The sequence below is a fragment of the Uloborus diversus genome, chromosome 5 (assembly GCF_026930045.1).
Source record: "Uloborus diversus isolate 005 chromosome 5, Udiv.v.3.1, whole genome shotgun sequence".
Lineage (NCBI taxonomy): Eukaryota > Metazoa > Arthropoda > Arachnida > Araneae > Uloboridae > Uloborus > Uloborus diversus.
The window spans coordinates 103,166,576-103,188,059 of NC_072735.1; the positions used below are offsets into that span (position 1 = coordinate 103,166,576).

Sequence of the window (21,484 nt, forward strand, 5' to 3'; positions counted from 1 at the left end):
TGGGATTGTTTTGATTAAGTTACTTTATAAAAAAAAAAAAAAAAAAAAATGTGGCCTTGCCTTTTTTTTTGTTGAAATTTCAAAGTACTCATACATGTTTTGCTTTTCGGTTAAGGAATTTTTAAGGAAAAAAAATGAAGGAATTATTTATTATTACCATTCAATTATTTATTTATTTATTTATTTATTTGATGAATTATTTTGTTCTGCTTAATTTTTTTTATAATGTTCTATTTTATGAAGATTTATGGTAAATTTTTAATATGTCTAGTTTTTGCCAAATTTAAAAGCATCTTATTTATACTGATGTGTGTGATGGAAGCAATTTAGTAATTTTATAGTTTAAAGGTATATATTTTGCTTCTAATTATAACTTTCATTTCAGGTGAGTTTTGTACTATACCTATGCCTCCTATTGGGGGACAATTGGGATGCGCAGATTGGGGACCTGGTGGAAACTTTAAAGTTTGCACGATAACATGTGATAAAGGATTAGAATTTTCAGAGAAGATTCCTCGATTTTACTCTTGTGGCGTAGAAGGATTTTGGAGGCCCACTGAAGATCCTAATAAGCCTTTTATTTTCCCAGCTTGTGCTAGTATGTGCCTATTTGATTATGAATTTGAACGATACTTTTAAAATATTGATCCTTTGCTTAAAAAATGGTTTTTTGTTTGGAAATTAACTTACCTAAATATTGAATTTGGCTTTTCATCCATGTTTAGAATTTTTTACTAAAGTGGTGAATTTAAATTTAAATATTTTTTAATTATTTATTAGTGGTTAATGCATTATCAATTTAATTTAACATATTCCACCATTGTTTTTATTCTTAACAACTGTTCTCTAAAAAAATAGCATTTTTCTAAGTCATTTCTCTTTTATTGTATTAAATATCTGTTTCTAATTAGTATAGTTTTCACTTTCTTCATGTATTTAAATATTACTGCATTAGTTGAATGTAATCTTTTAAGTGTTTACTTTAAATAAGAGTATAATTGAGCTTTTTTCTTGTTCATTATTAAAAATTAATGGAATTATTCCTTTATTTTTATTATTTATGAACATAAAACTCTAATTTATCTCAATCAGCTTTCCAAATGAATTACATTTGCAGTATTTATTTCTTTATTGCAATTGTTTTGAAAATTTATAAATTAAAAAAAAAAGTACAAAAATGTTTAAAATTGAAATTTAATTTTCTTAGTTAAAAAATTGTATTGTGCATTTAGTTTCCACACTTTTGCACCTTACTTTTTTTTTTCTCTTTTTAACTATAATGTTTTAGACCTTTGTTTTAAATAAATTCTATACTTCAGACTAATGTTTCTGCAAAAATTTTAAAAGTTTTTTTCATGCTGTTCTAAGGAAATTTTAAGAATAGATTTTTTTTTGTCATAAATTGAATTTATTTTTCACCTGTACTTTTTTCTTTAAAAGGGGTTTTATCTATTATTGCTTCCATTGTTATTTTTTAATTTGGTTGCTTTGTTTATTTGAAAAATGATGATTTTCAGAGAAGAAGCCAGCTCGCAGAATATTCCGTATTGCAATGGATTTCCAGTCATCTGTCATATGCTCAGATTCTGGCAGAAAGATTCTACATGATCGAATTAAAGACAGTTTGAGGAAGGTTAACAATGATTGGAATATGTGTTTAGATGATGGGCCTGATGCTAATTGCAGAGAGATGAAAGTTGTAGTCAAATGCAACAAGCAGCCAAGAGGAAAAAGACAAGTTGAAATCAGTGACATTTATACTGTGGAAGTTGAATTTCCTGCTAAAGAGTTAGTATATCTTAAATTTGAATGACTTTTATAAGTATTTAAAGGGCAGGGTAAAAAAAAAATGTTCATTAGTAGTTAACCGAACAGTTTTCTATGGTGATATTTTGAAAGATCTTGCTATATTTTGAGTAAAAATTGCAAGCAGTGGTCACTGAAGGGACCCCTCAGTGCAAAACTGCTTAGTTTTGAGAGAGTAAGTTATGATACAAATTCTCAAGTTCTAAACCTTTTCCATCCCCTTGTTTCCCTTCAGTGCTGGACATAGAAGAGAACCCTTACCTCTGTTGGCAACTTAAGTGGAGGGTGGGCATTCACCCAATTCCTTTTCACTTTTTCATTGAAACTCAGCGTAAAAACTTGATGGAAGAAGAGTAGGAGTAGCAGTTTCACGATTTGCCCCAACTCCGAAAAATCATTTGTTTGCTGCTTCACTTCGATCGTAATAGAATCCACATGAGATGAAGAAAAGTTCTGGGGGGGGGGGGGGGTGCCAAAAATAGCAAGTAAAGGCCCTTCCCCTTTTATTAAACAGTATTTTGTTTGCAGATGGTCTTTTCAGGTTTTGACCAGTGTTGTTCCCATATGATATATGCCGTATACTCTCAAATATTTTTTAAACATATAGTGTACACCCTCAAACTTCAAAAATTTTCATTTTATGTCATTATCTATATGATCGCATACACATAATGTGCATAACTGATTACTGGGAGTATACCTTCAGAGAATTTGATGTTAGCATCACTGGTATTGACCATTGATTGGAGGAGTTTTCTGTTTTCCAATGAACATTGTTTGGAGAGGACAAGTTATTCTAAGCGTTTAACAAAATGAAATATGATACAGTGACATGAACACCATGCAAAACAGCTGAGAATCTTTCTACAATGAGGAAACTTAATTTGGGAGTCTTATAGAAACTCAAAGTAAATACTTCACCTTTTTCTTTGATTTGCTATCTGAATATATTCATTTGTGGATATTGCAAAATGGTAGTGACTAATGTTTAGTAATTACTGTTGCTCAGAGGTGACCATTAAGGGAGGTTTCACTGTTTATCTGCACATTAGATTAATGTTTTGAAAACTTTTATTTCATTATGAGGCTTCTGCTTAAAAAATAGCTATCAGTATTATAAATATTGTTTAATTTACATTATTTGTAAATACATTCTATGTTATTGGACAATACTTTTGAGTTTACATGCTTTTTCAATGCTACTTTTTGTTTTCAGTGATCCTGTGATCAATAAAAATTCACAAGAAAGATCCACTGTGCAAGAAGTTACAGAAAATGCTGTACTTCAAAAATCTGCCTTTGATGTGCGCAATATATTGCCCAATATTGCCCCAGACCTTACTTCTCTAAAAATGCTTACTGACTATGCTTGTCCTGTTGGGGAAGTTGTAATTGGCTCTAGCTGTGGTAAGTGTTTTTATGCAATCTCATTTTTAAATTTTTTGTTGGCACCTGCAGTTACCAGAATTGCCATATAAATTCAAAAATCTTTCAAAAATCTATGTTGCTGTTAAATAGCATTAAATGCTACATGCTATAGAATGAATTACTGGTCCACTATATGTTTAATATTTTGTGGTAAAGACACTATAACCAAAATCTCTAAAGGAAGTTGATTTTGTTGATTTCAAATCTTAATTGATGCAATAGGTTTTTTTATAATAAAATCATTCATTGATTTTGAATCTTGGCTTAAATAATTGCAATAAATTAAATGGCATTAACGTTTCATTATTATTTTTTTTTTTCATTTATTTTGTATTTCTTATTATATTGTTTTTCCCTTGTATGACAATATTAAACTTTTTTTTTTCTTTTGATGAGAATAACAGCTTAAAAAGGAAGTGTTTAAAGCAGTTATTTTCAAACTATGTTGCACAAGTCATTCTGAAATATCTGGTTGTAATTATTGCAGTTGTTGTCAAGGTTGGCAAGGTTTTGGACACTACAGTAAAAACCTTGGTTTTTGCTGTCATGTCAAAAGACCTTGCGTCCAAAAGTGTCTGAAACTGTATTGTTAATGAAACTATCTTTTGAGAGAAAATATCAAAAATAGAATCAAATGTATTAAAATAATGAGTTGTATTAAAAATGTATTGAATGCTTACATTCAAGTGTATGAATTGAATAACATATAAAACTATTTATTCTGCTGAATTCTAATCAAGTTAAATAGACGCTTCAGTTAGTCATTAAAAATTTCAATTGGTACACATAATTTTAATTTTTCCATTTTTATAATTGAAACCAAATTTTTATGTAGTTTATGTATGTGTAGAAATCAGTTTCTAAATTAAGTGCCACAATTGACAATATAATACTCATCAATGCCGTTCTTAAGCCCTCTTGGTGTTTTCTTTTTCTTTCTTTCTTTTTCTTTTTTTGCTGCAATGAAACAAAATAAATATTTATATCAACAAAACAAATCATTAACTTAAAATTAATTTTCTTTTATGAATTGCTACTAATTCCTATGTTTTTCTCTTGCAAAAAAATAAAAAATACTTTTATATTTTCGGTAAAGATGACTTACTTACTATGCTAGTATAAAAATTTTAAAAGCTAAATTAGAAATGAAGGAATTACTCTCGTTTAAATCCGAAATCTGGCTGAAATAAATTTCATTCCAAGTGGATTACTATACACTGTATGTAAATATTTATATTTGTTTGATACCCAATCTCTCTTTCAGTTGAATGTGCTATTGGCACATATTATGAAAATGCAACCACTCAGTGCAAGCCATGCCCAATAGGATTTTATCAAAATGAAATGGGATCTTTGGTTTGTAAGCCATGTCCTTTGATTTCTGGAAGGCAAGGAACAACCCAATCAATTGGGGCAAGATCTGCCGAGCAATGCAAAGGTATAATTATTTTATTATATTAATTTTGGAAAACACATATATAAGCTAAATATATTGTATTGATAAAAGATAATTATACAACATTAATAAGTACAAATTTTCAGGAAACTACATACTTATTCCTTATATAGCATTCATATTTTCATACTGTTTATGAAATCATAGTGCGCTTATATGGATGTAAGAAATGCTACAATCCCTCCCCCTTGAAGAAAACTGGATGCATGATAGGCTGGAAGCTTCAAAACAAGTTACACCAGGCAGTGATTAAGATACCTTTAAAATTTTTTTAGAAAAAACTGCATGAAGAAATATATACCTCTTTTTTCTTATTTAATATTATTTCTAGAATGTGTGTAAGTTTTCTCCTTTCTGGTCAATACTTCTTTCTTTACTGCATGTTCAAGTTTTTGTGATTCTACAGTTGTACTTTTTGTGTATGTCTTTTACACATTTTTTTCTGTTTATAAGTTAATAATTTTGTAGCTAATGTCCACAGGTGAAATCAGGGGTGGCATTTCACCATTTCATTTGGGGGGTCGAGTTTCTTAAATATGTATAGCCCCAAAGCGAAACCAAACACACATTAGCTAACAAGAAGTTGTCATAAAATCGGTTTAATATGAATAAAATTAGTGTTTAAAAACAATTAAAATTTTGATTCATTGACTAAAAAGTTATCATACAAAACACCTCCCTACTAAAGTTTTTTTTCCTTTTGGAAAAGTTATAATGCATGATTTTTTGAATTCAGAAGAGCAGGGAATCGTGTTACTAATCTATCAGTGCCCAATGTTGTGCTGTTTTGCCAGTTCAACTAAATGGAAAAGGTATTTTTCCCCCTTTGTGCTTCGAAAATATTTCTCTAACCTCCTGAGAAAATAAAAAAAATATTTTGCTATTAGCTGAGCTGATTGTAATAGTTAAAAAATAATTCAAGTAACACAAAGTTATGTATGAAAACACTTTTTATATCCTGCTCTTCAAAATCATTCAGGCTACTTCAAAAACCTTAAGGGGCTAAAACTTTTCATCATTGAATAGTCTAGTCATGTCGGCGCTCTCAGCTTCAATGAGATATCATCTGCCTCCAGCTCTGTTATTCACTATTCCAGACTGATGAGTCCATAACAAGGACGAAACTGCAGTCTCTGGATGTGAAAACCATTCTGTTGGTGTACTGCTTGTAATTTTTCTTGCCTCATGCTAAAAATTTTACTCACAGTTGAAACATTTTATTTTTCGTTTTCAAAATCTAATCCAAATAACTATAATCCCAGCCAACCATACAGAAAAATAATTATCATCAAATCTTGTGCTAATTTCATTCGAAACTGAATCTATCAATTGATACAAAATATTCAAAAATCAATGTTTGACTTCACATCATCATGTGAATTTTTGTCACTTTTCTTTTTTGTGCCCCTTTAAAATTGGCTCGGAGGAATCATTTTTTCGAAAAATTTCACGATTGATTGAAATATACATCTATAAAAAATATATTTTCAGTTTCAATTGTAGATGGAATTGTGGTGGTATGGTGCACAGATCAATTGTAGATTGAACTGTGGTTTCAATAGTCTAGTAGCGGATTGAAGATATAGATTTTGATAGAAAAAAGCATTTTTCAAAAATCATTTCCCAATGCAAACAAATTGGATAAAAATTCAAACGAAGTCATACATGTTAAAGGGCATGAGCTTTTTCACCATTGAAAGAATCGTTTTGCAATAATTCTTCCAGTCGTTAAATCACTGCTTGAAGTTATAGAGAAATGTTTTTATCATTTTACCTCTTGAAGATTATCTTGTGTCACTCCGCGATTGCGTAATTATAGAGCCCCATAAAAGGTATTTGGTTGATATGTCTTTTTTTATTCAATAATCACATGCATTTTTAAGAAGTTTCTATGAAAGCATTATAATGTATTGTGCAGCTGAAACGTTTTTCTAGCAGAAGAAAGCGATGAACAGTCATTAAATAAATATACACTTAAAAAATGAGTGTAAAAGTGAATGTAAAATATAAAGGAATTTTCTTGTGAAAACCATGCAGCCACAACACTTTTCACGAGCCTCTCATATTGAATGTACCATCGTTACACTGGGCAAACAAGTGTCAAATGTTTAGCCTATATGAGGTAATGTCTTCTTTAGTTAAAATTAACCATGGTTCTGAATCAATTTTCTATGTTCTGAAAAAGCCGAAAATTCTTCATGAATTTCTAAGTCCTCATCCAAATAAAGAAAAACACTTTTTCTGGTCTGAGAATGTGTCGAGTTTCATCAAATAGGTGCTGAGAACCAGCGAGATTTCCTTTTATTAACATTGATTTCCGACTTACATAAATTGAATTCACCCATTTTCTACCATTCTGCTCAAAAAATTTAGGGGTGCGACCACCCCCTCTTGACCCTCCTATTTGCCACCCCTGGATGAAATATTTGATTATTTTGGTATATAGTTGTGACTTTACTCTTGTTATTTTTAAATTTGTTCTGACAAAACATGCAATTTATTTTTGAAACTCGGATACAAATGTTAAAGAAATTTTTTTTTCATATTTTAGAATATTGTACTGCTGGTAGTTATTATGATGATCAAGCTGGGGAATGCTTACCTTGTGGCTATGGATTTTATCAACCAGATGAAGGCACATTCAATTGCATTGCATGTGGCGCTGGGCTTACTACTCGTCGAAACCAAGCAGTCTCGAAGTTGGAATGTAGAGGTACAAAATAATATTTTGAAAATTTCTTTTAGAGTTAAATAAAATAATAATTTAAATAAATTAAAGAGTGACATTTAGCAAGAATTAACAGAAATTAAATACATAACATTCTTTAAATTTTGTGAATTTCTTGAAATTCTTGATGTAATGGAAATAGTAGATAAGAATACAAAAGATGCTATTTTAAGGTATAAAAAAAGTGAAAATTTAAAGTGTTTCAGTAAAAGAAAAATGTAGGAAATAAAATAAATGGTTCTGAATAGTTTAGAGAAACATTCTTTTAATTGAAATATTCATTAATTTTCTTTGAATCATATTTAAAGCAGTTAAATTGCTCATTTAAACCATTTTTGTTTTTAAAAATTTCAATGATATCTCAAAACTGAAGTTAGACACATCAATTTTTACAATTAATGAATTTATCGAGTAAAACAAACCATCTTTCTGAAATAGATTTATATATATGTATTAAAAGAACTTTTTCTAGGTCATTCACAAGTAATATGTTAGATTCAAATCCTGATTTTCTTCTTACCTTAAAATCTATGCCCTATTCCACAATGCCCTTTACCCTCTTCCCCTCACAAATGATTTTTATTTGAGTTCTAGTTTTTATCATATTGCAATACAAGGCCATTTGCTCGTACTGCGTGCTATTTAATATTTTCTTTTTTATCATGTGTTTAGATATTGACATCGCTACCACATTGCTCAGTACTAAAATAGTGTTAATATTTAATATATTTAGAGGAATGTCTGTCTGGATATGAACTGGATGAAAATGGAGATTGTGTACCATGTCAGAGAGGTTCATTCAGATCACGTGGAATGCCTGCTTGCCAGCCTTGTGCATCAGGCAAAACAACTCCTGATGTTGCTGCAACAAGTGAACAAGAATGTTTGTTAGGTATGTTATTCATGCAAATGTATTACCCTGCCTTAGTCAGCATGTCGGAAGTCAGTGATGTTGACCAGCATATCCGAAAATTCGAATTTTCAGGCATGCCAGAAAATCCAGGGTTACTTTGAAATTAATATAAAAATAAATTTCTTAGCTCAATTCCAATCACAAAGCAAACTGTGATCGGGTAAAAAATAGATTAGAGAACCAAATAGTTAGTAAACAGAGAAAGGGAATTAACTAAATCCAGCATTTGTTGATCTGCATCATATTCTACAAAAGTACAACAGGTAAAACCTCACTTGGAAAAAGTTCCAATTGAATCTATCTTTTGCGCAGTTTGATTTTTTAAGTGAAAGATGTAGCAATAGTTGACATATTCCATTAAAGAAACTTATAACAAATAGCACTTTTGGTGCTGATAATGTTTGTCAGGGGTTAATTTGCATGGGAGCCCAAAGAATGTACAAAACTATTATCAGTAATTATTAAAGTCAAGTTGTGTGTATATTCTGTATTGGTAATGAGTCAATTGTTGCAATCAAATAATAATAGTTGTGTTTAACATTGTGTACAAAAATCAGAATATTCAAAAGAAAGAGGAAGTAACATTGTAGAGCTTGTTTTGGTTCTACTTTATCTAAAAATTGCCAGTAAAATTATTTAAAAAATTTTAAGTAAAAAGTTAAAATTATGTAGCATCTTCTCTTAAAACTAGATTAAAACCTTGTAGGTAAACTTCTCCTACGTGTTGACTTTATAAAGTTTTAAGTTAAAAGTAGCTTGAAAAGCTACTTATGCTTAATCAATCTTGTTAAATTTTACATCTTGTTCAATGCTGGAATCTTTCAACTTCTATCTAGCTTCATCTTCAGCTACAAGTTAAAGTTAACTTAGACACAAAAACTAGGTTGTCTGCATTTTTAAAAATTATTCAATAATATAATTTTTTAAATGAAGCAAAATTCCTAGCAGCATTTGGGTGCATTTGGGGTATTCATATTCTGCTTAATTTTTAGTATCATTTTCTATCAACTCATTAAAATGTTTTTGAAAATATCTGCTGTGTAAAAATTTTATATTGAAATACTTTAAATCACTTTAATATGCTTACTATTTGCTGAAATTCATACACAGCTCCTGCTTTAACTGTCATCAACTTGTTGAATAAAATCAAAAGATTTTTTCTGCTGCCTTGCTTCCTGTTGGCATAATTAAAGTTAAGTTTAAAATCCAAAAGTTAAGATATTTAAACTAAGCCAACATTAACTGGCCGTGTAATGTCAAGTTGGAGACAAGCCAAAAAACATGTTTCAGAAAAATACATTTATTAAATATGACTAGAATTTTTATAACAACCCCATAAAATAACACCCCCAAAATATCATAACAAAAGTGGTTCCAGTAAATAAAGGAAAAATGTCACCAATATGTCGATGTAGTCGCTGGCCAGTCCGAAAGATCAACTTGAAGACACACAAAAGGTCGCCCGGATCACACTTCAGGAATGTCCGTAATGGAAAGGCAACATTAGACAGTTCGTAGATCGGTGAACATCTTAGTAGACACATAGGAACTCACTTCCCCGGCAATCTTAATGGGCCGGACACAACACAAGTGTTTCTTCACCTGGACTCATACTAATTCCAGGACTTGGAAGATTTAGTTTCACATACCACAAAAAACCCCCCGCTAGCATCGCGGGGAAACCCCCCCCCCCCACACGTGAGCCGGACTAGGCTTCACGATCAAAACAACAACTGGGGATCGTTGAGAGAAGAGAGAGTGCTGCTCCGAGTGCTGCCACTCGCCACAATATATATGTTTTATCAACCAATGAGATTCCATGCCTCAATGACGTCACCACACTAACTTCCACTTCGACCATCACTCATTTGTTTATTCCACTGCCGCGAATATTCGTACTCCTCTCCATAGCACGTGCGGTCAACAAGTGGAATTAATTCGAATCAATTAGGTGACAACTCAACTTTTTCTGAATCGACACATCGAGACATGCAATCTTCGATGGTTTCAGTAAACAGTCGCCATTAATTATGGCGTGGGGGAATTGTCGATTGAAGTGTTAGCACCAACTAGTTGACAAGTTCTATTTTTACCAGACTGGGCTTAAAGTAGGTACACTTAACTTTAAATTATTTTCTTTAAATTATCGGCTGTGGACCGAGAATAAAAATAAAATAATATTTATGCCAACACTTCCAAGCTAAATTTAAAACTTGAAAAAAATGTTAAATGTCAGCAATAATTTTACAAATCCATTTAAATGATTGATTTTGCTATTACAAACTTACTCTTGTTATTAATTATTAACACTCTTACAGATATTTGTCGGCCAGGAATGTATGTCAATTCTACAACACAAATGTGCGAATTTTGTCCCAAAGGAACTTTCCAGGACAAAGAAGACAGAATGGCTGAATGTATTAAGTGTCCACAGGATACTACTACTGAAGGCCTTGGCGCAACATCACTAGAGGATTGTTCTAACCCATGCTTTGTGAATGGAAGAGAGAGGATTTGCCAATCTAATGCAGCTTGTGTGTATCATGAAGATATTGATAAATATGAATGTGAATGCAAGTCTGCTTATGCAAAGACAAACAATGTTACTGAAGAATGTATTCGTAAGTTTTTAGCTTGGTTTCTGGTACTATTGAACTATTGTATGCAAGTGTTCAATTATTTGTATTTTTTTTGTTTTGTTTATTCATAAATGGGTTAGTTATATTAAGCTTTTTTTGAAGTGAACCAAATTCTGTGTGTGGGTGTGTGTGGGGGGGAGGGTGAACATTTTAAGAAATGAAACGTCAATGCATATTCAATTATGTTTACTTTCATTGTGGCATAGAATTTTCATTGATTTCAAGCTTTGATAGCTAATAAAATAAAATTACATTAGAAAACTTATTAGAAAGTTTAAAAGAAAGCACTTTTCTTATGTTTTATGCTTTATTTTGTTTAGTAATAAAGTCGTTTACTTTTTAAAACATAGGATTGAGATTATTTGGCATTTGCTTTAAGAAGTTGATGCCTTTTCAAATTATTATATCAGTTATTTTGTTTAAATGACTAATATCTTCAAAAATGTTTCATTATTGGGAAATTTGCAAAATGAACTTTTAATACTACATATGAAAAATGTGCTGGAGTTCAGTAGCAAAAATCATTAAATGGTGGCAGTTTTTCTTGTAATTTGTAAATAATGTTGTATTCAAAAATACTGCAGTGAGCGCTGGGTTATTGAATTAGTGGTTACCTGAATCAGCCACTTCAATGAATCAAATCCTCGAAAACAGAATAAAATCTAGTATTAACGTGAAGCAACTGTCAGAATCAAACATGACACTTAAATTTATACAACTCACCATTTCACACATCCACCTAGTACATCAATGCAGTTTTTTCTTTTCCTTACCTACTATTAGTAAAAATAGTTTTTTTTTTTTGTTAAGAGTGAAAGAATGAGGAAGCAGGGTGTTGTGCATTAGTTGTGGCGGTTTTCTCTAGAAAAGATAAACAAGAGTGAGAAAGAGAGAGACATTGTGTCAATGCGACTTCTGTGCTCCACGCTTTTTCACCAGTAGGGTTAACGTAAAAGCAATAAGATATGAATTATGAGTACCTATAAGTGTTTTATTGCATTGAAAAAAGTGTCTAAATTATTTACCGCCTTTAATAAATCAGCAATGATTTTTTTTTTTAATCACAAGCTTGTTAAAATTTTGTAATATTTTTTTCACACTGTTTTACAGTATGATATTTTAAATAATCACAGAATGTGAATATTTTGAATGAGTGGCATACTTCCAATGATACTATATCCTGTTTATCAAATAATTAAATAAATTTCTATGAATTTGTTCATAAAATTCCACATTAGGAAAAAAAAACAAAACTAGCTTTTGTTTTATTGAATCAGCTGCTTTATTGGATCATAGCTGTATAGAACAAACAAGATTCATAAAGCAGCAGCAGTCACTAGTTTCAAAATGAGCTAAATATAATTATTCGTCGATTAGAGAAATCTAATTTATATGCATAACAAAGTGGTTCTTTTACAGTTTGTTTGTTATGGACTTTAGAAAAAGTCCCCAATTTCCAAACAGCTCTGTCTGAATATTTTGTTATCTTGAGCCATGGATCATTTTTCCTGAGAAAATATAGTTTTGTATTTGAACAATCATCTAAATCAAATATTTTTTCCTTTAAAAATAATTTTGCTTGATTTGTACAATAACGCACGTTTTGCTTTATAATTCTTACAAAGTTACTTCATATAAGTACTACTTCCCATTCTTCATGAATGTAACTCTCATAATTTTCTGTAGAAATTAGAAATTGAACTAGTTGAACAGATTTCTTTTTTTTTTTCCTTTTTTAACCTAGATGTCTGTGAAAACTTCTGTGAAAATGGAGGTACATGTGAAGTCAGTCCACATACCTATAAACCACGGTGCATGTGTCCTGGAAACTTTTACGGAGATAACTGCACTGAAAAATCAGAATTTGTCTATGTTGCAAGCGGTATTGCTGGAGCTGTGATTGTCATAATTCTGTTGGTACTTTTAGTTTGGATGATATGCGTAAGGTACGCTTTTCATTTTTTTGTATTCATTTCGTTCAAATTTTCAATTTTCCTTACTTTCTTGAAACTCAACTAATAATAGGTAGTTTTAACCGGAAACAAAAGTTCATTTACCCAACAGCAATGTAAAGCATCAATTTTTTGAGATTTTAACTATAAATAGTAGAATTTATCATCATATGATAATGAAATCTGATCTTAACTTTGTTCATTGAAGATTTCTCAATGCAGTTTTATTTGCATTTGTACATTAAGTGTACTTCAGGCATCGGAATTTCATTCAGCAATCTGTGGCACAGATTAAAAATACAAAAATAATCTGGAAGATAAACCAACATTAGATAAATTCTGAGATCTAAACCAGCAGTGTGAAATGCCTAAGCATAGTGTGCGAAACTTACTTAAAAACTACAAGTGCAACTTATGGTGTGTGTATTATATACCATAAAATATGGAACAAATATTTGTTGGCAGAAATGCTTATAACAAACCTTTGTCGAAAGTTTTTAATTGCAAAGCATTATTGGATCCAGCCTAAATAACTTAAAATGCTATGGTAACTGGAGTTTCATTATAAAACAGTCATGTAAACCAGAGTCACTTAACATTGAGATTATATTCCTTAAGTTCAAGACTTTGAGATCTTATTTCATGATGCGTGAGTTATGCTATAGTATGGTTACATATGTAAATGTACATATATAGAACTAACAATTGTGACATAGGTTTTTAAACATTACATGTTTGTAGAAAGTTCAAACTTTATGCTCTAACTCTGGGTTAACTGTATGCAATAACTTTAAATTATTCATTAGGAAATTTCATTTATTGCAAATTTTCTCACATATGTTTTACATTACTTTTTTTAAACTCAAAATATAGGTCCACTCGCAAAACAAAAATGCAGAAAATGCCTGAGCCTCATATGGACCTCACTGGGTCTCAAACTAATTTCTTCTATGGAGCACCTGCACCATATGCTGAAAGTATAGCACCCTCTCATCACAGTACATATGCTCATTACTTTGAAGACGAAGAAGATGAAGGATGGGAAATGCCAAATTTTTACAATGAAACATACATGCAAGGTAAAGGTACTAACATTTTGTTACATTTATTTATTTATTTATTTATTTTTGTTAAACTCTTTTTGAAAGTAATTGTTGTAAAAATAACTTTGAATGTAAAATTAAAAAAATGAATAAATAGATCGTACATAATAAACATTCAATTTCAGTCTTTTCAAAAAGTTAATTTTTCAAAAGTTTCTCAAATTTAATGCATGAAAAAAATAGCAAAATATTGTAGTAAAAAAACAAAATATGTGCACCTTAAACATGCTTAAAATAAATACTGAATATGCAAGCAGATATATGAAATTCTTCAGACTTTTGTCTGAATATTAGACTTTTCTTCATTTTCTCTTGAAGAGAAAGAAAAAGATTTATCCTTTAATTTTTTAAAGAAGTTTTAACTTTTGCCTGTTTTTTTTTTTTTTTTTTTTTTTTTTTTTTCCCATTTTGTAAGCGTAAAGTTGCACCAGGCAAGGTAGGCTCAACCAACATTGTACTCTAAATTTTACAAATCATATATTCTGGTGATTTGTAAAGAATACTCAGTGAGCTTCTGCTATGTTTATAAGATAGTGATGCACAATGCACCATCAGTTATTTATTGTAATAAAATTCTTTTAACCACTTTTTATGAATACCTTGAGAAATATTGTAATGTCTTTTCATGTAAAATAAGTTTTCAGGCATTTTTATTTTTGCAAAATATAAGTCTTATGTGTATTTTCAGACTTTTTGTACATATAACACTCTAATGCCTTAGACAATTTTTGTTTGTTAAGCAAATGCATGTTTGTATGATTACAACAGCAAATTCATAAAAACACCATTCACCTTCTCTTCACAAATCAACGTTTAAAAAGGATAGCGTTTAAAGGTTGCATAAGACTTGTCTCTTAAGTGATCAAACATTCACCAAAAATAAATATTCTGCCTTGAGCATTTTTTTAAACAAAATGAATGAAATTAATATTTTGCAGGGGTTTTTTGAGCAATCACGATTGCTTATTGTTCTCACTTGACTGTTTTGATGTCCTATGATTTTATTTCCCCTCCCCCTCCCTCTGCAGCACCACGGTCGGTCGGTCGCCCGCCTCACGATGCTGCTCCTCTAGCGAAAAATGTCTCCAGGTTGTGTCACTTGCATACCTTCACACATACACCTACACACATACACACACGCATACATACAGACACCTACACATACACACAACTACCCCCCCACACACACGCCTACATACACACACTCGTCATTGTGGAAAACATAATTTGAATCCAAGATGTCAAAGTTCAAATTATTATTATTATTATTATTATTATTATTATTATTATTGAATCAGAAATTACCTCTGGGTAGCCTGTGGCTTAATATTATTCATTGTTACATCAATAAAAATCATTAATTGAGGCTGTGAGAAGCAAAGGGATGTAAGTTGACATTTCCAAGTTTTGAGTAAAACAAGTTTAAAGATAAGGTCCTAGGTAGGCTTACATTGCCTTTTTTCCAAACTCCTGCTGAATAGCAGCATTGACCAGGTTTACTAGTATCATCTCTAGCCCCACGGCAGAGGAGAGGTTCACCTACCATTTGTACTGGTTATCTCCAGAATTTTAATTTTGCCTCTTACATTCCTTTTGTCTTCTCACTGCCTCAACTGTGCTATGTATGTTCAACAACTGAATTAACTTCTCTTTATGTAGATGGATTTCATGGAAAGACTAATACATTAGGTCATAGCAATGCAAGTATTTATGGCACAAAAGAAGATCTTTATGATAGGTTAAGGAGGCATCAATATCAAGGAAAGAAAGGTGGTAAGTAAAGCAGAGTTATATTTTCTAATGTTAAATACTGTGAAAATAAGGGGGAAAATCTGCTTATTAAGCATCTTTAATTGCATAGAAATTTGTTTCAAATCAGTAAATGCTTAATTTATGCAAAAAAAGTCTTTATGTTTGTCTTTTTCTATTTTCATTTATCATTTTGTTCTGCCTAATAGGAAAGTATTATTTTGGTAGATTTAGACATTAGATTAGGTATGATTCCTTCCACAAGTGTTTTGGAAGAATAAATATGTAGTAAATGTAAAGGCAAGATTAAGCAACTATTCTTAATTTTTATAAATGTCACAATGTATTTTAAACCAGGGCTGTCCAACCGCAAAGAGCTCACGGGCAAGAATTCCAGTCACTGATCACCTGGCGGGCCGCAGTTTGGAAAAGTTAAACAATAACCTCTTACCTTTTATATTCCTCATGAAATAATGGATTTTCCAGCGGTCCTGGAACATTCGATTCTCACTATATATCTTAGGTTTTTTACTCATCGTTGGAAGATGAAATATTCACAATCAACAATAAAATCAGTTTTCACCCGTTCCCAAAAACGTATAGCTAGGGTACAAGAGAGGTTTACTTTATATCCAAAAGCTGCAAGCTTTTCCAAGAACCTAACATTTGTCGCAATCAGTCAGATCAATATCATCAAAGAAAAAGAGCGGAGAGTTGACAAGGGCAAGCTCTCAATTTCTTTTTTGAAATCAACAAAGGTTGCGGAGTCAGTGAGGGGGTCTTTATTTTAAACCAATTTCAGGCAAGTTTTGCTTATCTGAAATGTTTCTCTCTTCCCTCAATATCTCCGCCCGCCAATGCGAGGCAATACTATTTCTAGGAATTCGTTTGGACACCAGCGTACAGGGTAGCAGTGCTTGACTTTGACCTGTAGATCTAATGTACCTTTTTCTCCCAATACAATGAAAGGAGTAAAAGAGCGATCAAAAGGAAATTTCGGGGACCCTGGCTTGACCAAGAATGGTAGTCTCAGATGCTTCTTGACACCATAAAATATCAAAAAAAAATATGCTGAATAAGAAGTTGGCGGGCCGAACAATATGTGTTGGCGGGCCGCCAGTTGGACAGCCCTGTTTTAAACAAATGTGTTTCTTCAAGTAACCTAATACTAATTATCAGGAACCTTATGCCACCAAGAAAAAATGGGTTGTGTCATTCAAATTGTGACCATAATGTTCACGTTATGGTCGCAATCTTCTATGTACTAAACTTAAAGTTTATCGTGTGATATGTTCAAGAGGCCTAACATTCAATCCGCATCTGGAGCATGTCTTTCAACTGTAATCATTTTTGCTATTATTGACATATTTCACCATCTTGTCAAAAGCGGGGGGAGGGGGGGGCATTTTATTTTTAATTGAAAATTATTTTGTTTTGAAGTAGAGTAAATACTAAAAAGATATTTCAAAGGCAAGGCTGAAGTTTTACAAATCTAGTGAAATTTTAAAGGACTATTCTATGCCTGAACAATTAAAAACTACATTATTATTTTTTTCCAGTTTAATAGGGTATATCAGTGTTTTAATATTTCAGGATAAGCAACAACAATATCAATGTCATCAAAAAAACAGTGAATCATATCAGATTTAGCTTTTTTTTCTTAATTTTAATGGCTGATTAACTGAGAATTCTTGATACTTATACCTTTAAAAGCAAGTACATGTTTTGTTCCTATGTATTCTTTTAGAAAAGAATACTCGACTTTTAAGATTAAAACTTGGCTAATTGTAAAAGGTTAAAGTTTCTTCTCCTGTTTCTAAACTAATCATTTTGTACAAAGGATTCTTGATATTTTGACCTGTGTCTGAACTATTTTCTATAACTTTGGAGTTATAAAAATGTTCCTGTGGTGTAATTAGGTACTGTATCTCTAATTGGTCAGGAACCTCAAAATTGGTTCTCCGAATTAGGGCCTTCTGCCATTGCGTCAAAAGTATTTAGGCTCTTTAATGTCCCTCTTTGTTTAATGCATCTCCTCAAAAAATTGAACCATGTTAACCATTTGTTCCCAAAGGCTCACGGTATTTTAAAATTTTTATCCTTATTTTACTTTTGTACTTAAAATTTGTAAATTAACTCTTAACCTGATGTAATTTGATTTTTTTACTAAAAATCCTTTAAATCATTCCTGGTTGTGTTATTTGTTCTTACTTAAGTTTATTTTTTGTTGTAGAAAATAATTCCAACGTTTGAAGCTCAACTTTTTAAATTCACTTAAAATATAGATGATTTAAGATAAGCGTTTTTCCTAATGTTTTTCTTGTTTTCTTATCAGATTCAGCAAGTGAAAGTGAGGAACAACCGCACTGATAAAAAATATGGACTATCTCAGAGGAAGTATCAATTCAAGAAATTCAAATTTCATAGTGGCTATTTATTTTTAACATGATGAGATGACGTTGTGGTAATTCAAGACAAGTATTGCAATAATGTGTTAATGTTATAAAACTAACTGAAGTTCAATTTTGCTTTTGTGAAATTAATGTATGAATAACTTCTAATTTTTCTCAAAGACATTGCTGCGACAATATCTTCTTGCAAGTGTTTGTATAAAATCATCTGTTAATCATTATTTCGACTTTTTCTGATGGTTTTCTATTAAAGAGATATGTATTTCAGGGGTTATATTTTTACTTTCATTGTTATTTGAAAATAAATGAACACACTCATTGTGAAAAGTTATGTTGTTTGAGTGTTAACAGTGAACGAATTGTGCTAACAAAACTTCACTAGTCGTTGCAAACACCATGTTTTGTATAATTTATGTTAAGTTTTTTTTTTTTTCTTCTGCTATTTTGACTTTAACTTCTATCTTAAATATATGTTCCTACTTTCATAAAAATCGATAAATATTTTTTTAAGATCATGTTTCTTCATGATTTTTATATGCATGCTATTTTATAAAATTGTCTATTGATTTTCTTTGGACTATTTTCTTGTATGCTTTGAACTACTGTAAGGATTGCATGTAAAGAAAAAAACATTTGATTCTTATTTTTCAAAAATTAAAATTAAAACAACAAGCATGCATTGGCATAAGTGGACACAACTGCTGACAAACCAGTAACAGAAAGAATGAATCAAATATTTCAGCTTTTATATTGTACTTACTTTTCCTGTTTCTACTGACACATAAAAATAAAATTAGAATAAAAAGATTTAAATAAAATGAAGCCATCTAAAAAGGAATGTTTTGCCCCAAGAAAAATTCTGCTTCTTCTTTATGTTTAATTCTTCTTATAAAATGAGGAATTTTCTCCTGTGGTTGAGTTGCATGTAAATTGTATGCAAAGTAGGTTGGTTATGTTTTATCTTAAAAAAATATTTTACATTGGATTCAATTGTTGAATTAAAACAGGAAATACAACAACCAATTCTGAAATATTTTTGAATAATGAGTTTGGAAAAATGTTTTTGAAGAGGTTTGGTTTTAATGGGATCACAATGTTTTGTGACATTTTTTGTTGCTTATTGGAAAATTTAGACGATTTGATTTTTTCTTATGCCTCTGTGGAAAGAAATGCAAGTTGTAGTTTCTTTCCTCAATCCTTAATTTGGATAGCTTAGCATGAAAGTTCTCATCTTCAACTGGAGTCACAGTCAATATCGCTTGGTTAAATTAGTTTTTTTTTTTTTTTTTTTTGCTGATAGATGCTAAACAATGACATTGGATTATAATAAACTTTCAAATAATTGTTAAAAAAAATAATAACATTATTATTTTCATAACTCTCAGTTTTTCAACCAGCTTAAATTATTTTCGTGCATTTTCTTCTCTCTCTCTCTCTCTCTCTCTTTGGTGAGGGTATTCAACATGTATGGAAAGGGTTGAAAACGTAATTTTATCTAAGGTAGGTTTATTTAGTTGTGTTGCTTCATGTGGGGCTTATGCTGCTGCAAAGTTCATTTTGGTGTGTAAAAAAATAATTTTTTGTCAGAAAATCTCCAAATTCTTGAAAATTAAGGTAACTTTCTTAGCTTACCTTTAAGAGCCTTCATTATGAAAATTTAAATTTTTCTTTCCTTTTTTAAAACCACTTAATTAACAAGTTCATCTGAGGTTGAATCATATCCTAATTAAACAGAAGTTGATTCACGATCATTAAAATTTTAATATGGTTTTATGGTTTTTTTAATGTTTTTTTTTTAAATTTCAATTGCTTCTTCATTTTGCTGGTGCAAATCTCAGCAAGCATACTTCACACACAATGTACACATTTTTGGAAAAAGTTAAAAAATGTTGGTTTTTAGAAATTTAAGTAAAAGGTTACCAGGGATATTCTGTTTGGCTTTATTGTTTTAACAGCTTTGTTCCCTGTACTGGCAAAATGGAAAAGTAACCTTTTTGCTGCGCTTTTAAGTTATTTTATATGTTTTTTATCAGAAATAATGGGTAAACTGTAAGTTTCTTTCCTAATAGATAAAGATAATTATAAAATTAAACAAGAAGCTAATTTCTTTTCATTCATGTGGGTTGTTTTTGTATTGAATTATTCATCAATTGAATGGACATAGGAGCCCCAATACATTTCTCACTTTCATAACTCTTATCAATCCATTTCTATCCATGGAAATATTAGCATTCATTTTTTAAAGAATGAATCTACTAATCATTGCTTGAAAGCTAATATTTTCATGGTTTTATTTTTTTAACCATCTCATTTTTTTTAACATTCATACATGAATATATATATTGTACATAAAATTGTTTTACAAAGCTCAGTTTCACCTCTATTTATATTGTGAAGTTGTACACTATAAATCAAATTTTTTAAATATACTTTGTGTTTGTCGTTTTATTTAATTGTTTATAGAATTTCTGTTTACCTTCTGGCATTAAATATTTTTTTCAAGTGCATATTCATCTTCAATATTATGTTCCAAATTAATATATTGTTAAAATTGATAATGTGGGCCATTCCACGGCAAACGTTCATTTTGTCCCGCACATGACACCTCATATATTTCATTAATAATAATACTTTAAAATATTAATGAACACATTTTTTTCTGCTTAAGAAATTACAAATTTGTGTGTGATTTCTTAATTTTTTTTTATATATGAACTGTCATGTGCGGGACAAAGGATTGACTTTTTCGTGGAGTGGCCTATGTATGTCATTGTTTGATATTTGTTTATCCTCTGCTAGAGTTACATACTTATTCCATTATACACACATGCTTTTTTTGTTCTTAATTATACTATTTCAAAAAAATCTAAACTTGAATTCTTTTCTTCCTGAAACTAATGAACAAACTTCAAATTATCATCTTGTGTCAAGTTTAATTTTACAAATTGTACTGTAAATAGTTATTCGTGAATTTGTTTGCGAAAATAAAGCTTTAAAATCGTGTTTATGATTTTAATTGAGTTTCTTTATTGCTTTGTGTCTAATTATTTTGTATGCTATGACCATGGTGTTACATTTGTGTAATCAGGTAATATGATTGAAATAAACTTACTCAAATGAGAGTGTAGGATGTAAAATGAAAGCTAAAAAATAAATAAAAGAAAAATCTGAACCAGCGTAACAACTTTTGATTCTGAGTAATCACACAAAATAAAGAGAGGAACAATTTTCATAAAAGGGAAAAAAAGAAAAAAAGAGTTTCATTCTGCAAAAGTATAAACCTAAATAAGAACAATTCT

General features: G+C 30.5%; 1 protein-coding gene across 1 annotated transcript in view; it reads left to right on the forward strand.

Moving 5' to 3' along the window:
* Positions 1–21,201, forward strand: part of LOC129223054 (uncharacterized) — a 149,153-nt gene extending 127,952 nt beyond the window's left edge. Inside the window, exons 46-56 of the mRNA XM_054857619.1 lie at positions 386–598; positions 1,518–1,788; positions 3,023–3,213; positions 4,499–4,672; positions 7,242–7,403; positions 8,152–8,310; positions 10,650–10,952; positions 12,715–12,916; positions 13,796–14,001; positions 15,685–15,798; positions 18,110–21,201. Of these exons, the coding sequence (XP_054713594.1) occupies positions 386–598; positions 1,518–1,788; positions 3,023–3,213; positions 4,499–4,672; positions 7,242–7,403; positions 8,152–8,310; positions 10,650–10,952; positions 12,715–12,916; positions 13,796–14,001; positions 15,685–15,798; positions 18,110–18,144 (2,030 nt within the window). The 3' untranslated portion in view covers positions 18,145–21,201. The remainder of the gene's footprint in view (positions 1–385; positions 599–1,517; positions 1,789–3,022; positions 3,214–4,498; positions 4,673–7,241; positions 7,404–8,151; positions 8,311–10,649; positions 10,953–12,714; positions 12,917–13,795; positions 14,002–15,684; positions 15,799–18,109) is intronic.
* The last annotated feature ends 283 nt before the right edge of the window (positions 21,202–21,484 follow it).